This window comes from Heptranchias perlo, chromosome 10 (genome assembly GCF_035084215.1).
Source record: "Heptranchias perlo isolate sHepPer1 chromosome 10, sHepPer1.hap1, whole genome shotgun sequence".
In the NCBI taxonomy this organism is placed as follows: Eukaryota; Metazoa; Chordata; class Chondrichthyes; order Hexanchiformes; family Hexanchidae; genus Heptranchias; species Heptranchias perlo.
Window position 1 is genome coordinate 49,511,627 of NC_090334.1, and position 15,408 is coordinate 49,527,034.

A 15,408-nucleotide genomic window follows, 5' to 3' on the forward strand; every position below is an offset into this window, starting at 1 on the left:
ATGGGCCTAGGTAATGTTGAGGTTCCTCCCCAAAGATGAAACACTGGGAATTTCCACTGGGGGTTGGGCAGGCAGAAGTTCCATTTGTCCCATTGAAGACCTGTGTGAAGGGGCAGATATGGGACGCCGTCGCCATCCAATAATTTCCTGCTCACCCGTCCGCATCTGCCCCAAGCGACCAGGAAATCGGTAGGATGCTGGTGTCTGGATCAAAGGAACAACATAAAATGGAGTCTCACAGGGGTGTTCCAAGCCATGACCTCAGCCTGGCACAATCCAAAATATTGCAGGCAGCCACAATGATATTGACCATCTTATAAATGGGCCAATTGCCACACTTTAGTCAACTTTTAAGCTGAGACCACTCACTTCAGCACCACGCAAGTTTTAAGTATCACATTTGCACCCGCCCCTCTCTTTTATGTAAATGACCTGATATAGGAAACGTTGGTGGGATGTGGCCCTCCTCCTACCGGTCGTGTGCGAATCCCATTCCGCCATAGTGATGGTGGCGGAGTGGAGTCAAGGAACTTTAGGGCCATTTAGTTCTTACTCCTCTAATGAGTCAACAAGTTTATCCGGTGAGTAACTGTGCCATGTGGACCGGTATAATGCCAGAATCAATCACTGGTCTTACCATCTTAACAAATCTCAGCTAGGGTGGCTGTAGAAGTACAAAAATTAACCTAACCGCTTATTTGGATGTTGGGTGAGGATAGGACTTTGCTGAGCTGTGATCTATATATATATATATATATATATAATGATCACTTGGGTGAAGACTCGAGGTGCTAGCAGTGTGGAGCCAGATCCCAGCAAAGTCAACCCAGGAAGGAGGGGAGAAAAATTGACAGAAAATTGGCAAGACTTCCCCCTTCTCCATGCCTAACCAATGTTTTTCCTAAATACAGAAAATACCATCAGTATTTAATCGTTTACATAGAATTTCTTTATTCTTAATATTGTGCATTTATTTAGCATCTTTCACAATCTCAGGACATCCCAAAGCACTTCACAGACAATGAATTATTTTTGAATTGCAGTCACTGTTTAATGTACGGAAATGCAGCAGCCAATTTGTACATCGGAAGGTACCACACACAGAATTGAGATAAATGATCAGATAATCTGTTTCAACGAGGTTGGTTGTGGGATATATGTTGGCCAAGATCTTGGCAGAACTGCTTGCTCTTCTTCACATATTGTCACAGGATCTTTCATGTCCAACTAAAGGAGATCACGCCTCAATTTGATGTTTAATCTGCAAAAATGCACCACTGACAAAGACGCACTCCCTTAGTACTACATTGAAATGTCAGCCTGGATCGTGTACTCAAATGGGGCATAAACCCACAACCTTCTGACTCATAGGTGAGAGTGCTACCACTGAGCCAATGCTGACACATGTAGTGTAGGGTAGATACCTAGTTGATGTTGGAATACTTGAGGAACTTTATACCAATGCGCAGGGTCCTATTCCCCACTTACAACCATACATGCATCAGAGTCCCCCTTCTGGCCAGACTGCTTCCTCCTGCTCTTGTGGTAAGACAGACTCATAGAATCAAAGAAGTTTACAGCACAGAAGGAGGTCATTCAGTTCATCATGTCTGTTCCAGGTCTTTGCTAGAGCAAGAATCAATATTGGTCTGGGATGTTGACCTCTGCTACTGCTGGCAATGGAGCGGTCTCTGGTCAGCCAGCAAAAGATAAAATCTTAACATGCTGAAGAAAAACCATGGTTGGGTGATTTCTACAATACCATTGTGATTGTCCTTTCTCGGAGATTCACAATTATACTGCATGACATACCTTGTATTCAAAGGGTTGAATAGCTATAATTGGTAGGTTTTTGTGGTCTAAATTGTAGTACTGCTTAAATTGTAGCTTTAAAAATAATTAAAAGGAGAAAATACAAAAAATTCAGCATCACTGTAATAAGGAATAAAACTTGAAAATGAAAGATTGCAAGTGCTTAAATTTGTGCATTAACAATTGGTTGTTTAACAAACATTACAGTAAAGAATATGCAAGAACTCTCGAAGAACTGAATTGTCAAGTTGACCCTTACAATAATGTGCAAGCAGCAAGCGAGACACCTAAAAAAATCTCAAAAGATATATACGGACAACTGGAAGACAGAATATGATTCATCATACAACATGTATCCTGATGTAAGTTATAATTAACAGACAAGTTAATTGAGTTGTTATATAATCCTAAGGCATACATTACAATGCTGAATATATTTTACAGGGCACTTGGAAATAAGATCAGCTTGGGCTCTGTCCAGCTAACTCCCTGTCTCTGTACTTCGCAAAGTTCAATAGCCCCAAAAAGGTATTTTGAAACAGGGTAAATATGAAACGAGGTTTGTCTATTGTCAGTGTCTAATAAATACAGAAGTTCATACTCATGACTATACAATGAGATTTATTTCATTAGATAAATATTTTACGTTTGGACTTAAATAATTTGAATTTACCTATTGCAAAAAAGTTCTGAAGCTATTATTAAAAATAAAAGCATTTCTTTTTCGTAGTGAAATATGATAAAACAAATGCCCATTGTATATACTCTTTTTTATAAAGCAGAGGAGCTGTGGGATATGATTTACATCCCATGAGTGAGCTGACTTGATAACTCATGAACATCTTCTGAATAAATCACGGCAAATAACACAAACAGAACATAATTCCTACATTGCAGATCCTCATCTGTTTTTTATACCATGTTAATTAAAATAAAAATTAGATGTAAATATAATCTTTAAATACAAACTCTAGTAAAAGTATAAATTGTGATCTTACTCTAAACTTTTTCCACTCAAAGTAGCACCCAGTAGTACATCATTCTCATTCAATATTTAATGGAAATGACATACAGGTGTTATATAATATGTAATATTTTGTGTTTAAATAATGTGAAAGTGAACAGCAAACATATGCTGCTGTTTTAGATATTCTCTCCCTCCAGTTAACAATTACCTTCATTACTGTTTATATGTACGACTGAAATTGTAAATTAATTGTGCTTTACACAATATCAGGAATATATTAACCAAAGTAACACAAACATCAGTCTTGAATTTATGTAGGAAAACGGTCAGTTTTTCCCCCACAAATAACATGGTTGTTTGTTCAACCTTGTCCTGTTCTGTGTTTAGAAAAGTTGGACCATAGACTCCCTTGATTTTCCAACACCAACCCATTTAACTGAAAGAAAGCAAAGACAAATTTCAGTCACACTGTCCAATACTTGCATAATAAAAAAGTCAATGCAACTTCATCACTATTAGAAGATCTTGTGGTAAGTATTTGCAAAGAAAATTCCCTGAAAATTTATTGCTTAAATGTAAATCTGACATTTAACTGCTGCATAATCTTATCAAGGAAGTTCCTTGCATTGCTATTCCTGAAAACTCACTTGGGACTGCCACATGATTTTCAATAAATCTGATGTAGTTTTGAGCCTTTGGTGGGAGATCGTCCCATGTCCTAGCACTAGCAATGCTGCTCTTCCAGCCTGGGAGTGTTTCATACTCAACCTCTACTTGGTTCAGGATTTCCTGGTTTGCTGAAGGAGAGGATAAACCACAACAATAAAGTAATAATAATACTCTAACATCTTATTCTAACAGAGCACAAGGTACAACAAATTATACAACATTATAACTAAAATAACCTGGGTAGAAACTATTAAGCTGGAAGTCAGAATATCGGAGAACAGTAGCAAACTGTAATGTAATAATTTGTGTTTTATAATTTCAAATGTGCACATATTTGTACTTTAAAATGTAAAGGAGGAATAAATGATACAGCATATGCAGCTGATGGTGCATTCTTGCGAGGTCAGGCGTTTTTGGATCAAAGTTGTGGTTCTCGATAAAGCCCTTCGGGATGCGTGAGGTTCTTTTCCATCAGTGACTTCACCAGACTGTCCTGGTGGCAGAAGTGAAGCTATCAATTTGTCCTTTTTTTGAATGCACAACTTATTGAACTAAGTGTACTCCCCTCTAGACTTTCCTTCCCCATTAACTTTATGATACATCTCCGAATTTTTTTCTGTGTGAAAGGCCATGTACATTTACTAATTGTGGATTTGTTGGGGTAGAAATTAGTCAGCACCCGGTTTTGGGCGTGAAGGCGGCGATACGGCTGCAATGTGCATTCAAACCGGGAGGCCCGAGTCTGGCCTGGAACTGGTCTTCAGGCCTCATTAATAATAATTGGGCGAGCTGCTGGTGCCTGTCGTGCTTCAACAGGAAGCTCGCCCATTTGAACAAAATGAATATTGGGCCTCTTGCCAGCAGTGGCCTGAAGATAAGTCTTGGAAGGAGGGGATGGAGCTGCACCCTATGGTGGCAACAAAGCAGTAAGACAGGGCTTGAATAGGGTTCACTAGGATAGCAAGCTTTCCCCAGGTGCAGGGCATTATTGACTGCACCCATATAACCTTGCGTGCTCCATATCAAGAACCCAGAGAAAACAAACAGGAAAAGCTGCTACTCGCAGAATGTGCAGCTGGTGTACGATGACAGGAATCGCATTATGCAGGTCTGCACTCAATTTCCTGGCAATTGTCATGATGCCTTTAGCCTGCGCCAGTCGATAATCCCCTCACTCTTCCAACCAGACCATCAGGTGTCAGGCTGTCTGCCTGGGGATGAGGGTTATACCCTGAACATGTGGCTCATGACACCTGTCAGGAACCCGAAAAGAGACCCAGAGGAGTGATACAATCAGAGCCACTCTTCTACCTGAGCTCTGATTGAGCAAACCATCGGCATCCTGAAAAAGAGGTTCCGCTACTTGATGTATGTCAGTAGATCATTGAGGAATGCTTTGGTTGAATCTTCCCTTCCCTCCTGCACCAACAACCCCTCCGCCCTCCAGATGAATGCCCTCAATTTAAAGACCAGCATGAGTATTTCTCACATCACATCACATGGCATGGTCAATAAACAGCAATGCAAAGAAACTCTGCACAGGAAACCAAGTCCCATTCTCCCATCAGCCCTGTGCTCGCTCACCTATGGCTCCCGGTCCAAGAACGCCTCGATTTTAAAATTCTCATCATTGTTTTCAAATCCCTCCATGGCCTCACCCCTCCCTATCTCTGTAACCTCCTCCAGCCTCCTACACCCCTCGGAAATCTCTGTGCTCCTCTAATTCTTGCCTCTTGCGCATCACCGATTTTATTTGCATCACCATTGGTGGCCGTGCCTTCAGCTGCCTGGGCCCTAAGCTCTGGAATTCCCTCCCTAAACCTCTCCGCCTCTCTACCCCACTCTCCTCCTTTAAGACGCTCCTTAAAACCTACCTCTTTGACCAAGCTTTTGGTGACCTGTCCTCATACCGCCTTATGTGGCTCGGTGTCAAATTTTGTTTGATAACGCTCCTGTGAAGCACATTGGGGCATTTTACTACGTTAAAGGCACTATATGAATGCAAGTTTTAGTTGTTGTTGATTCCAAATGGTTCATTTTTCAATTATGAACTAAAAGTCGTCTTTATGCAAACCCCCAGTGCCTGTTTTAGATGCTCTTTTCTCTAATCAAGTGCTCATACGAGGTGCTATCTTAGTGGCTGCAACACAGGTGGAAGGCTGCTCTTCATTCATTGAGAACACTTGAGATGGCCGTGGGTGACCTCAAGGAGCTCTGGCCTGAGACGGCACAGCTGCAGACTGCAGCAACTTGGCTACGGCTGGGGCATGTTGGCCCAGCTGCCTTTCTGGCACTAACACGGGAATTTGTTGAGCAGCTGGTGGGGGAGCCGATGTGCTGTCATCCTGAGAAAGGACAGCAAGTGCGTCTTCCATGGCGCCACTGCTACTTGCATGAGGCTATGCCTAAGCACTCCCACTGCTCTGCAAGAAAACAAGAGTGATGTGATGGTTTGGTATCCTATGCATGCTTTCGTCCACACTTAGCAAGCTGGAAATGGTGGTAACCAGAACCTGAATGGTAGCTGTCTGAACTTCCATCGAAGCTTTCACCACAGGCTCCATAACTGAGAGCCATGCTGCACTGTGCATATAAGTGACCATATGCTTTATGGTTGATTGCACTGATTCAATGCCTTGTGCAATGGCCCCACTCAAGTTGGAGACAGTCCAGTGCATCAAGCAGTTGGTGGTGCATAGCCATTAGTCTGCATTTATAGACTGGGCCCTGAAGGTCTTTATCTGTGCCCTCAACAACAGGGTTAAGATGCGAGCTTGCCCTCCCATAAACTGTTCCCTGGGCCGCCGCCCTACACTTGGTCCTGCGCACTTGTGCTCGGTGACTCTCAGTGCAAACATGTTTTCTGAGAGGGGGCTTCAATGGCTAAGATTGAGTGACAGTGCTCCTCTTGACTGTCCTCCTCTTCCTCTGCTTCACAGGGCCTGTGAATTGCAATGAACCCACAAAGAGAAGGACAGGTTTAGCAGTTAGTGGCAAAATTTAGCAGAATCAGATGAGTGGCAGTTCAAAGCAGCACCAGGTTGTCATGCTGAGTAGGTGAGGAAGACAGATCAGTGAGAAGAGGAATGGAGGTTAGATGGCCAAACACCCTGTGGGAAGTATCCTTTGACCTTGACACCTGGCACTCTGCTGGCCCACCCTCTACCCACTATATAAAGGGAAACCTTTTGCTTTGGGAACAACACTTGAAATGATGGTGGCCCTCCTCCTGTATGTATCTGCTCCCTCGTATCCCAGTTTGTCCTGCAAGAAGAAAAGGTGATGTGTTAGCATGTGGCCTACTGCAAGGTTGTGACATTGTGTAGCATAGTTTGGATAATGTGTGAACAATACCAGAGGTGTGGGGAAGTGAGGGCGGTAATTGTGAGGACAGTAGTAGGTATAAAGTGAGCAAGTAGCAGCAGAAAGAGGTAGAGTGAAGTGTGATTGGAGGAGGGGGATGGGAAGCGAAGGAGGGTAGGCTTTTGTGTGCTGGGGCTACAGGTGCAGGGCTAAGTAGATATTAAGAGAGGTGTGAATAGGAGTCTTACCTTTGCAACTCAGGTGAAATCATAGAATTTTGTTTTTGACATTGCTGCCGGCTCCTGGGTGCTCTGCTATGTGCATTCAGCTGCTCAGCCAACTCTGCTCACTGTTACCGTGCTGTTTGCCTTGGCACCCTTCTTTCTTCAATCAGAAACAGAACCTCCTTCCTCCTGCTGAGCTCCTCCAAAACAACTTCTATGGCGTTGTCTGAAAATCGATGGGCCCTCGCAGAACTCATATTGACTAATGTATGTTCCAAGTTTCTAGTCTGAAGCACGCAGCACAGGTAAAGTGCACCTCCCCTTTAAGAGATGCAGGCTGCCTTTAAATGGTCTCACTCCTGCCTGAATTCACCCCCGCCCCATCCATCTTGGACAAACTGCCAATGACAGCTCACTCATCATATGTAAATGAGGCACAAACCCAAAAATGGCTTGTGTCTCTTGCCCATGTCATCGGGTGGGCGTTGGAGACACCCGATCCGCTTCACACCATTATGGGCGGAGGACGAAAATCTCTCCCATAAAGTTAAGAGCATGTCACAGAAACATTCCTTATATGCCGAATAAACAAGGAATCTTTCTATCACATGGCTTAAACAACAGTTATGGGGATTATTAAAAGCATTTTAAATGTACATATAATATTTGATGGGGCTTGGATTACTGAAGAAAACTTGAGTAAAATCAACCATAGGACCAAAATGCTGACTGACTCTGATTTGTGTTTTGATAATCATCATTGTTTCTAATTTACATTACAAGGTGAATCAGAATTGCGAAGGTGCTTGTGGTATTGGTTCTCTGCACTTCCCCTTCAGTATGTCAGGTTGAGATATGGCTATTTCAAGCTTTGCACATTTTCTTGATGGAATTTTTCACACATTTTTATTGGGTTTGTTTTCCTTGGAGCAGAGGAGGCTGAGGGGGGACATGATTGAGGTGTACAAAATTATGAGGGGCACAGATAGGATGGATACTAAGGAGCTTTTTCCCTTCGTTGAGGGTTCTATAACAAGGGGACATAGATTCAAGGTAAAAGGCGGGAGGTTTAGAGGGGATTTGAGAAAGAACTTTTTCACCCAGAGGGTGGTTGGAGTCTGGAACTCACTGTCTGAAAGCGTTGTGGAGGCAGGAACCCTCACAACATTCAAGAAGCATTTGGATGAGCACTTGAAATGCCATAGCATACAAGGCTACGGACCAAATGCTGGAATATGGGATTAGAGTAGACAGGGCTGATGGCCGGTGCGGACACGATGGGCCGAAGGGCCTCTATCCGTGCTGTATAACTCTATGACTCTATGACATTGAAGCAAAGCTAGGTTGAAAAATGACAAAAGGTTTTTAAAGACAAAAAGCATCAAGGGGTATGGGGAGAGAGCAGGAATATGGTATTGAGATAGAGGATCAGCCATGATCATATTGAATGGCGGAGCAGGCTCGAAGGGTCGAATGGCTTACTCCTGCTCCTATTTTCTATGTTTCTATGTAATCATGAGGCTAAAATATTTGGTTGCTGTGTTGCATACAGTACCTGGAAAATATGGGATTCTCTTTCCATTCAGCTTGTAAGCCAAACCAATTTTAATCTCATCAAGGACCTCCAGGATATCCAGCTTCGTTAATGCCAAGCTATGGGTTTAGAAATAATGTTACTGTTAAAATTGAATGTGAATGTCAAATTTTTACTACTTTTGATACTAAGGGGAATATGTCAGTACCTCTGCATCTCAGTGCCTTGAGCCATTGTTCCAGTTATTCTATTCGGTGGCACAAAGAGGTGCTTCGTAATATATTGTAGTTTTCCAAGTTATATTGGCAAAAATGGGAAACCCACCTCCAATGCACCCACTTCTGATATTATGCGAGATGGGTTGGGCGACTAACCTGCTCCCTGGAGAAGAGTTCCTCATTTAAATATTTTAATGAGGCTTCTTGCCTCAAATTTTAGCTTTGTTTCAGATTTGTCGCCTGTGGGCAGGGTTTCCCAGGCCTTGGGAAACCCGACAGTTGAAGGGAGCTGAAGGTTCACCGGACTGATCCCTGGGATGGCAGAACTGTTGTACGAGGAGAGATTGGGTCAACTTGGCCTGTATTCACTCGAGTTTAGAAGAATGAGAGGGGATCTCATTTAAACATATAAAATTCTGACAGGGCTAGACAGACTGGATGCAGTGAGGATGTTTCCCCTGGCTGGGGGGGGTCCAGAACGAGGGGTCACAGTCTCAGGATACGGGGTAGGGCATTTAGGACTGAGGTGAGGAGAAATGTCTTCACTCAGAGGGTGGTGAACCAGTGGAATTCTCTACCACAGAAGGCTGTGTAAGACAAGTCACTGAATATATTTAAAAGGAGCGAGATAGATTTCTAGACACAAAAGGTATCAAGGGGTATGGGGAGAGAGCGGGAATATGGTATTGAGATAGAGGATCAGCCACGATCATACTGAATGGCGGAACAGGCTCGAAGGGCCGAATGGCCTAATCCTGCTCCTATTTTCTATGTTTCTAAGGGAGGCAATTACGGCTGGATCCAGCAGGTGAATGCCTTTCCAGCACTGCTTGTGGGCCAGGAGGAGCAAGAGTGCTTCCCCCGGACCCCTCGAGGAAACCGATTTCCCACTCCACATGATCGGACCCTGCGATCGGCTGACCCCCACCCCCGTTGCTCCGCCTGACCGATCTCTCCTGTGAAGTGCTTTGGGATGTTCTGGGATGTAAAGGTGCTCAATAAATGCAAGTTCTTTCTTTACTGTTAACAATACATTAAGAGGAGTCTGGTCCAATGTACTCACGCGGTAAATCCATTGATCATATTGGCATACTTCAGGATGACGAGGTCTAACCAGCCACAGCGTCTCTTCCTGCCTGTAGTTACACCCACTTCCTTACCTCGGGATTGTAACAGTTCACCGATTTCCTGAAATGTTTCAGTTCAACTTCAGCAAATGACACAAAGCAAGCTTAATCTTGGTACACAGAAGTACTTACTTACATTTATACATAGAATGTACAGCACAGAAACAGGCCAAATGGCCCAACAGGTCCACGCCAGTGTTTATGCTCCACACAAGCCTCCTCCCTCCCTACTTCATCTAACCCTATCAGCATATCCTTCTATTCCTTTCTCCCTCATATGTTTACCTAGCTTTCCCTTAAATGCATCTATGCCAGTCGCCTCAACTACTCCTTGTGGTAGCGAGTTCCACATTCTAACCACTCTGGGTAAAGAAGTTTCTCCTTAATTCCCTATTGGATTTATTAGTGACTATTTATGGCTCCTAGTTCTGGTCTCCACCCACAAGTGGAAACATGTTCTTCCTATCAAACCCTTTCAGAATCTTAAAGATCATTATCAGGTCTTCTCTTTTCTAGAGAAAAGAGCTCCAGCCTGTTCAATCTTTCCTGATAGGTATAACCTCTCAGTTCTGGTATCATCCTAGTAAATCTTTTTTGCACCTTCTCCAGTGCCTCTATGTCCTTTTTATAATATGGAGAATAGAACTGTTCACAGTGCTAAAGTGTGGTCTAACCAAGGTTCTTTACAAATTTAACATAACTTCTCTGCTTTTCAATTCTATCCCTCTAGAAATGAACCCCAGTGCTTGGTTTGCTCTTTTATGGTCTTATTAACCTGCGTCACTACTTTTAGTGATTTGTGGATCTGTACCCCCAGATCCCTACAATGCAACTTCATTTAAAAAATATGTACATACAAATAGAATGCTATTTAGAACATATGCTGGACTATCCAAATATTACGGCCATAATGTCTGCTGAGCAATAAACAACAGATTTAACAGCAATACCAATTATTAATTCAGACAATTATGGGAAGAATTTTAATAGGGTACTTCCACTGCCACTACGGCTTCTGGAGTAAGCCCCATCTGTATACTATACTTTTTCTTCTTAGTTTTTGGTAAAATTAGATTTATTGGCAGAGTACAAGATCAGAATCTCCCACGGAAGAGTTGGTAGCCTGGATTTTCTGCTGCTCCTCTGCTGGTGTAGCAATGTATTTTTAAGCAGGTGGGGGCTATTGTTTGTATCTTTCCTGATTTCCAGAGGCAGTTACGCTGGGCACCTGGTCACTGTCCAGCAACAGCATGTGATTTGACATCACATGTCATGATTTCGGCTCCCATCCGCCTGATGTTGGGAATGCCTGTATGAAATAGGAGTTCCCCATTGTGAAGGTGCTTTGAGTAAAGGGGAAATGTTATTGTTACTAATTAAGGCTGCAACTATGGTGTCCCGAAATTCTTTTTAAATGCTTTTTTGTTTGCATTCTTTTTCAGGGAAGTCAATCTGGCAGCCAAGGAGAAGGTCCTGTAGTGGGATTGTAAAAATATTTACAAGCATCCCCCACTCCCCTCCAGTGGTTTCTGCAAAGGGATGGCTTTTCCTTCCAGATATTCTCCTATTCTTAGCTGCAATGGAAGATGAAGAGAGTGAACATTAGAGGGAAAGGAGGAGAATGAACTTGTACCAAAGCATGTTCCCCTCCAGGCTGTACCCAGCAGGAGCAGCGTCAAGAGGCTTTGCTTCCCTGAGGAGGCAATGCAGGAGCACTGCAACATGCTGCAAATGGACCTGTGCCCCACCTTCTGAGCTGTGACCATCTTCTCTGTGGTACTGAAGGAAATAATAGCCATCAATTTTTCACTTCAGGCTCATTCTAAGCTGGCAGTGGGGACATTAGTAATGTGTTACATTCAGCTGCCCAACAGTGCATGCTTGAGTGACAGATGTTTATTTACTAGAGATGTTAAATTCATTAATCTTCCTTCCCATTGATGCTGACTCACAGCAGAAGAGGGCTGAGGGATTTTATAGAATAGCTGGCTTTCCCAGGGATCAGGGAGCAATTGATGGGACTCACATTGCCATTCCAGCTCCCTTTGTTAATGTGACTTCATATATGCACCGCAAAGGGGTTTACTCCCCAAACATTCAGCCTGTATGCTACCACCAGCAAACAATAATGCAAACCAATGTTAGATACCTGAAGAGCAGTGATGACTCATTCGCACTGAGACAGTTATGTGTGCCTGGGATATTCCAGGGCCAGGGTGGACTTAACGGATGGCTTCTTGGAGACCAATGACATAGGATAAGAAAGGGCAATAAGAATGATGTGGCATGGAGGTGATCTACTAATAGGGCTTCCTCCTGCTGTGAAGGATGCTTATGGGTTTTGTATAACCAGTACAAGATTGAGAACTCAAGAGTAGTTTGATAAACCTTCAAATAGCACCTGCTCTCCCACTTTGTCATTTCCTATTATCTTCAGCCAAGGGCCTTCCCAGAATCTCTATGGCCTCCCCCTGAAAGGGGGTGTTAGAGCCTGTAGGTTCACTTGTCCAGCCCCGCTTCCCTCATTGACTTAGTTAGTGTATCACCTTTTTTCCTGCAGGGGTAGTGTAGAAAGTGTAAGAGACATAATGGTATTTCATCCCACTAAGTATTGCAGTGCTGCACAATTTGATCATTCAAAAGAGCGAGTAAAAATGCTTGTAGTCTAGCATGACCAGATACTTTCAATTGGGGGGCTGTGTGACAAATAACATGTGCTGGGGTTAGGTAAGGTAGTGAAGAACTTGGAAAAACAGTGAGGATTCAAGAGGTCTGATGTGTCCAATGGCTGAGTAATGGGGAGGCCACATACATGGTGGCACAAATGTTTGAGTTGAACTTCAAGTGTGCCTGGTCTTACGTTGCCCATCTTTGTCAGGCCATGAAATTTTTCATTGCACTGGACTATTGACCAAGGGATGATGGAGGTGATACCACTCCGGCCTGCTGCCACCATCAATCTCAAAAAACTGCTTTCCCTGTCCCCTAAAATGAGCTTCGTTCCTCTTCCTATGTTCCTGAAGGGGCATCTTGAGCTCTCCACCAATGAATTTAGTTGAGCAGCCTTTGAGGCCATTCCTTAATACCTCCCATTAAATCCGTGTTCTATTACTTCTCTTCAGTTTCCTCATTGAACTTCTACTCAGCACAGTCTGAACATGACTTTCTTTTTCTTCTGTTTCGACTATAGCCATAAACTTTCAAGATTATAGAAACATCTATAGGTACCGTTTTGAAGGGCAGTAGCATATGTGACACAGTGACAGTGGAGGCTGCTTCCTCAGTCACACCAGACACCCCCAAGGCAGTCTGCCGAGCCAAGTCCCCGAATTGTGTGGAGAATGCTCACAGGTTGGGCTACAAATAGGATAAGTTACATAGAATTCTATGGCATGTACAGCACAGAAACAGGCCATTCAGCCCAAAAGGTCCATTCGGGTGTTTATGCTCCACACAAGCCTCCTCCCTTCCTATCTCATCTAACCCCATCAGCATAGCCTTTTATTACTTTCTCCCTCGTGTGTTTATCTAGCTTCCCCTTAAAGGCATAAGAACATAAGAAATAGGAGCAGGAGTAGGCCATAAGGCCCCTCAAGCCTGCTCCGCCATTCAATAAGATCATGGCTGATCTTCGAACCCAATTCTGCTTTCCTGCCCTATCCCCATATCCCTTGATTCCCTTCGTGTCCATTCTATGCTAGTCGCCTCAACTACTCCTTGTGGTAGTGAGTTCCACATTCTAACCACTCTCTGAGTAAAGAAGTTTCTCTTGAATTCCCTATTGGATTTTGTTCACCATAAGAAGGTAGGAAAACAAAAAAAGCAATTCAACTCTACACCACTCTAGCACAAGCTCAAAAGAAGCATTAGCAAGGAATAGTTCCAATAAACGAGTAGAGCATAGCAACCCCAAAAATAGCTGTCTCCTTTTTTTAAAAAAAGATTAAAATATAACTAACAAGATTGATTAACTCAGAGTCCAAAGTTGGTACTGCAACATGCCATACCACAGAGGGCTAGAATGTGGGTTTTCATTTGTGATTTTCTTACTCAGTGAATTTCTGATTCTGGCTGCATTTTTTAGAAGAGTACAAAGCAGTGGCTCAGTGATTTGAGCGGGTGGGTGGGTGGAGGGGGGGGGATAAACAGTGAGAGAGAGAAAATAATCGGAAAAATTCATTGCAGGCAATTCTTACAAAATGATTAACAATTATCTAAAGAGTTGCATTGGCACAGGCACTGGAACCGGCAGGAGTAAAGTGTGTTTGTTATACAATTTTAACTGTGCTTTAAATGTTCAATCTTCCAAATCTATTAATGAAAAATCCAGACTTACATTTTTTTGTTCAGTTGGGAATGCTCCAATACCCACTCTGGTGGTGTAGGCTTTGACAACACCATATACTGCTCCAATGTTCGATGGAGGGATACCCAGCCCTGTGCATACACCTCCAGCAGTGCAGTTTGACGATGTCACAAATGGATAAGTTCCTTTAAATAGAAAAATAAATTGCAGTTGCTGGTAAAATCTGTCAATCAGGCTTAATAAATAATAGAACATTTTCCAGGTTGTTGATCTAAAAATTATTAAAGAATAATAAAGGCATAAGTCATATATTCATACTGTCAAAAGTTTTCTTTTGTTCAAATCAACTGCACTTTTGAGCCACAAAACACCCTTTGGTCAAGTATAAGTTATGAAGAGAACGATCCTGGTTACAGGGTTTTCAGACGAGATTGAGAAGGGGATAAAAAAGAAGGGGGGGCAATTTTGGTTAAAGAAACAATTACAGCTGTGAGGAGTGATGATATGGTAGAAGGATCATCAAATGGGGCCATATGTGTTAAGCTAAGGGATAAAAAAGGGGCAGTCACACTACTGGAAGTATAGACCCCCAAACAGCCAGAGGGAGATAGAAGAGCAAACGTGTAGGCAAATTTCTGAGAAGTGCAAAAACAGTAGCGCAATAATAGTAGAGGATTTCAACTACCCTAATATTAACTGGGACACAAATAGTGTGAAGGGTATAGAGGGCGCAAAATTCTTCAATTGCATTCAGGAGAACTTTTTTAGCCAGTACGTAGCAAGCCCAACAAGAGAGGGGGCAGTTTTGGATTTAATTTGAGGAAATGAGGCTGGGCAGGTGGAAGGAGTATCAGCGGGAGAGCATTTTGGTGGTAGTTATCATAATTCAGTTAGTCTTAGCATCGTTATGGAAAAGGATAAAGATAGAAGAGGAGTTCAAGTTCTCAATTGGCGAAAGGCCAATTTTACTAAGCTAAGAAGTGGTTCAGCAAAAGTGGACTGGAAACAGCTACTTGAAAGTAAATCAATGTCAGAGCAGTGGGAGGCATTCAAGGGGTGCAGAGTAAACAAGTTCCCACAAAAAAAGGGTGGGATTGCTAAATCTAGAGCCCCCTGGATGTCAAGGAGCATACAGGGTAAGATAAGACAGAAAAGGAAAGCTTATATCAGACATGGAGAACTAATACTACAGAAAACCTAGGAAGAGTATAAAAAGTGCAGGGGTGAAATTAAAAAGGAAATTAGGAA

At 42.9% G+C, this 15,408-nt stretch overlaps 1 protein-coding gene across 2 annotated transcripts in view; it reads right to left on the reverse strand.

Annotated features, from left to right (window-relative positions):
- Positions 1 to 1,026: 1,026 nt before the first annotated feature.
- The window catches only part of LOC137326523 (adenylosuccinate synthetase isozyme 1 A-like), a 52,874-nt gene continuing 38,492 nt past the window's right edge, over positions 1,027 to 15,408 (reverse strand). The window contains exons 9-13 of one of the 2 annotated variants that reach the window (XM_067991695.1): positions 14,191 to 14,345; positions 9,791 to 9,915; positions 8,531 to 8,628; positions 3,427 to 3,576; positions 1,027 to 3,215 (exon numbers count right to left, since the gene is read on the reverse strand). In XM_067991695.1, the coding sequence (XP_067847796.1) occupies positions 3,163 to 3,215; positions 3,427 to 3,576; positions 8,531 to 8,628; positions 9,791 to 9,915; positions 14,191 to 14,345 (581 nt within the window). In that variant the 3' untranslated portion in view covers positions 1,027 to 3,162. Of the gene's footprint in view, positions 3,216 to 3,426; positions 3,577 to 5,330; positions 5,401 to 8,530; positions 8,629 to 9,790; positions 9,916 to 14,190; positions 14,346 to 15,408 lie in introns of those variants that run through there. The other variant, XM_067991696.1, reaches the window with a different exon arrangement.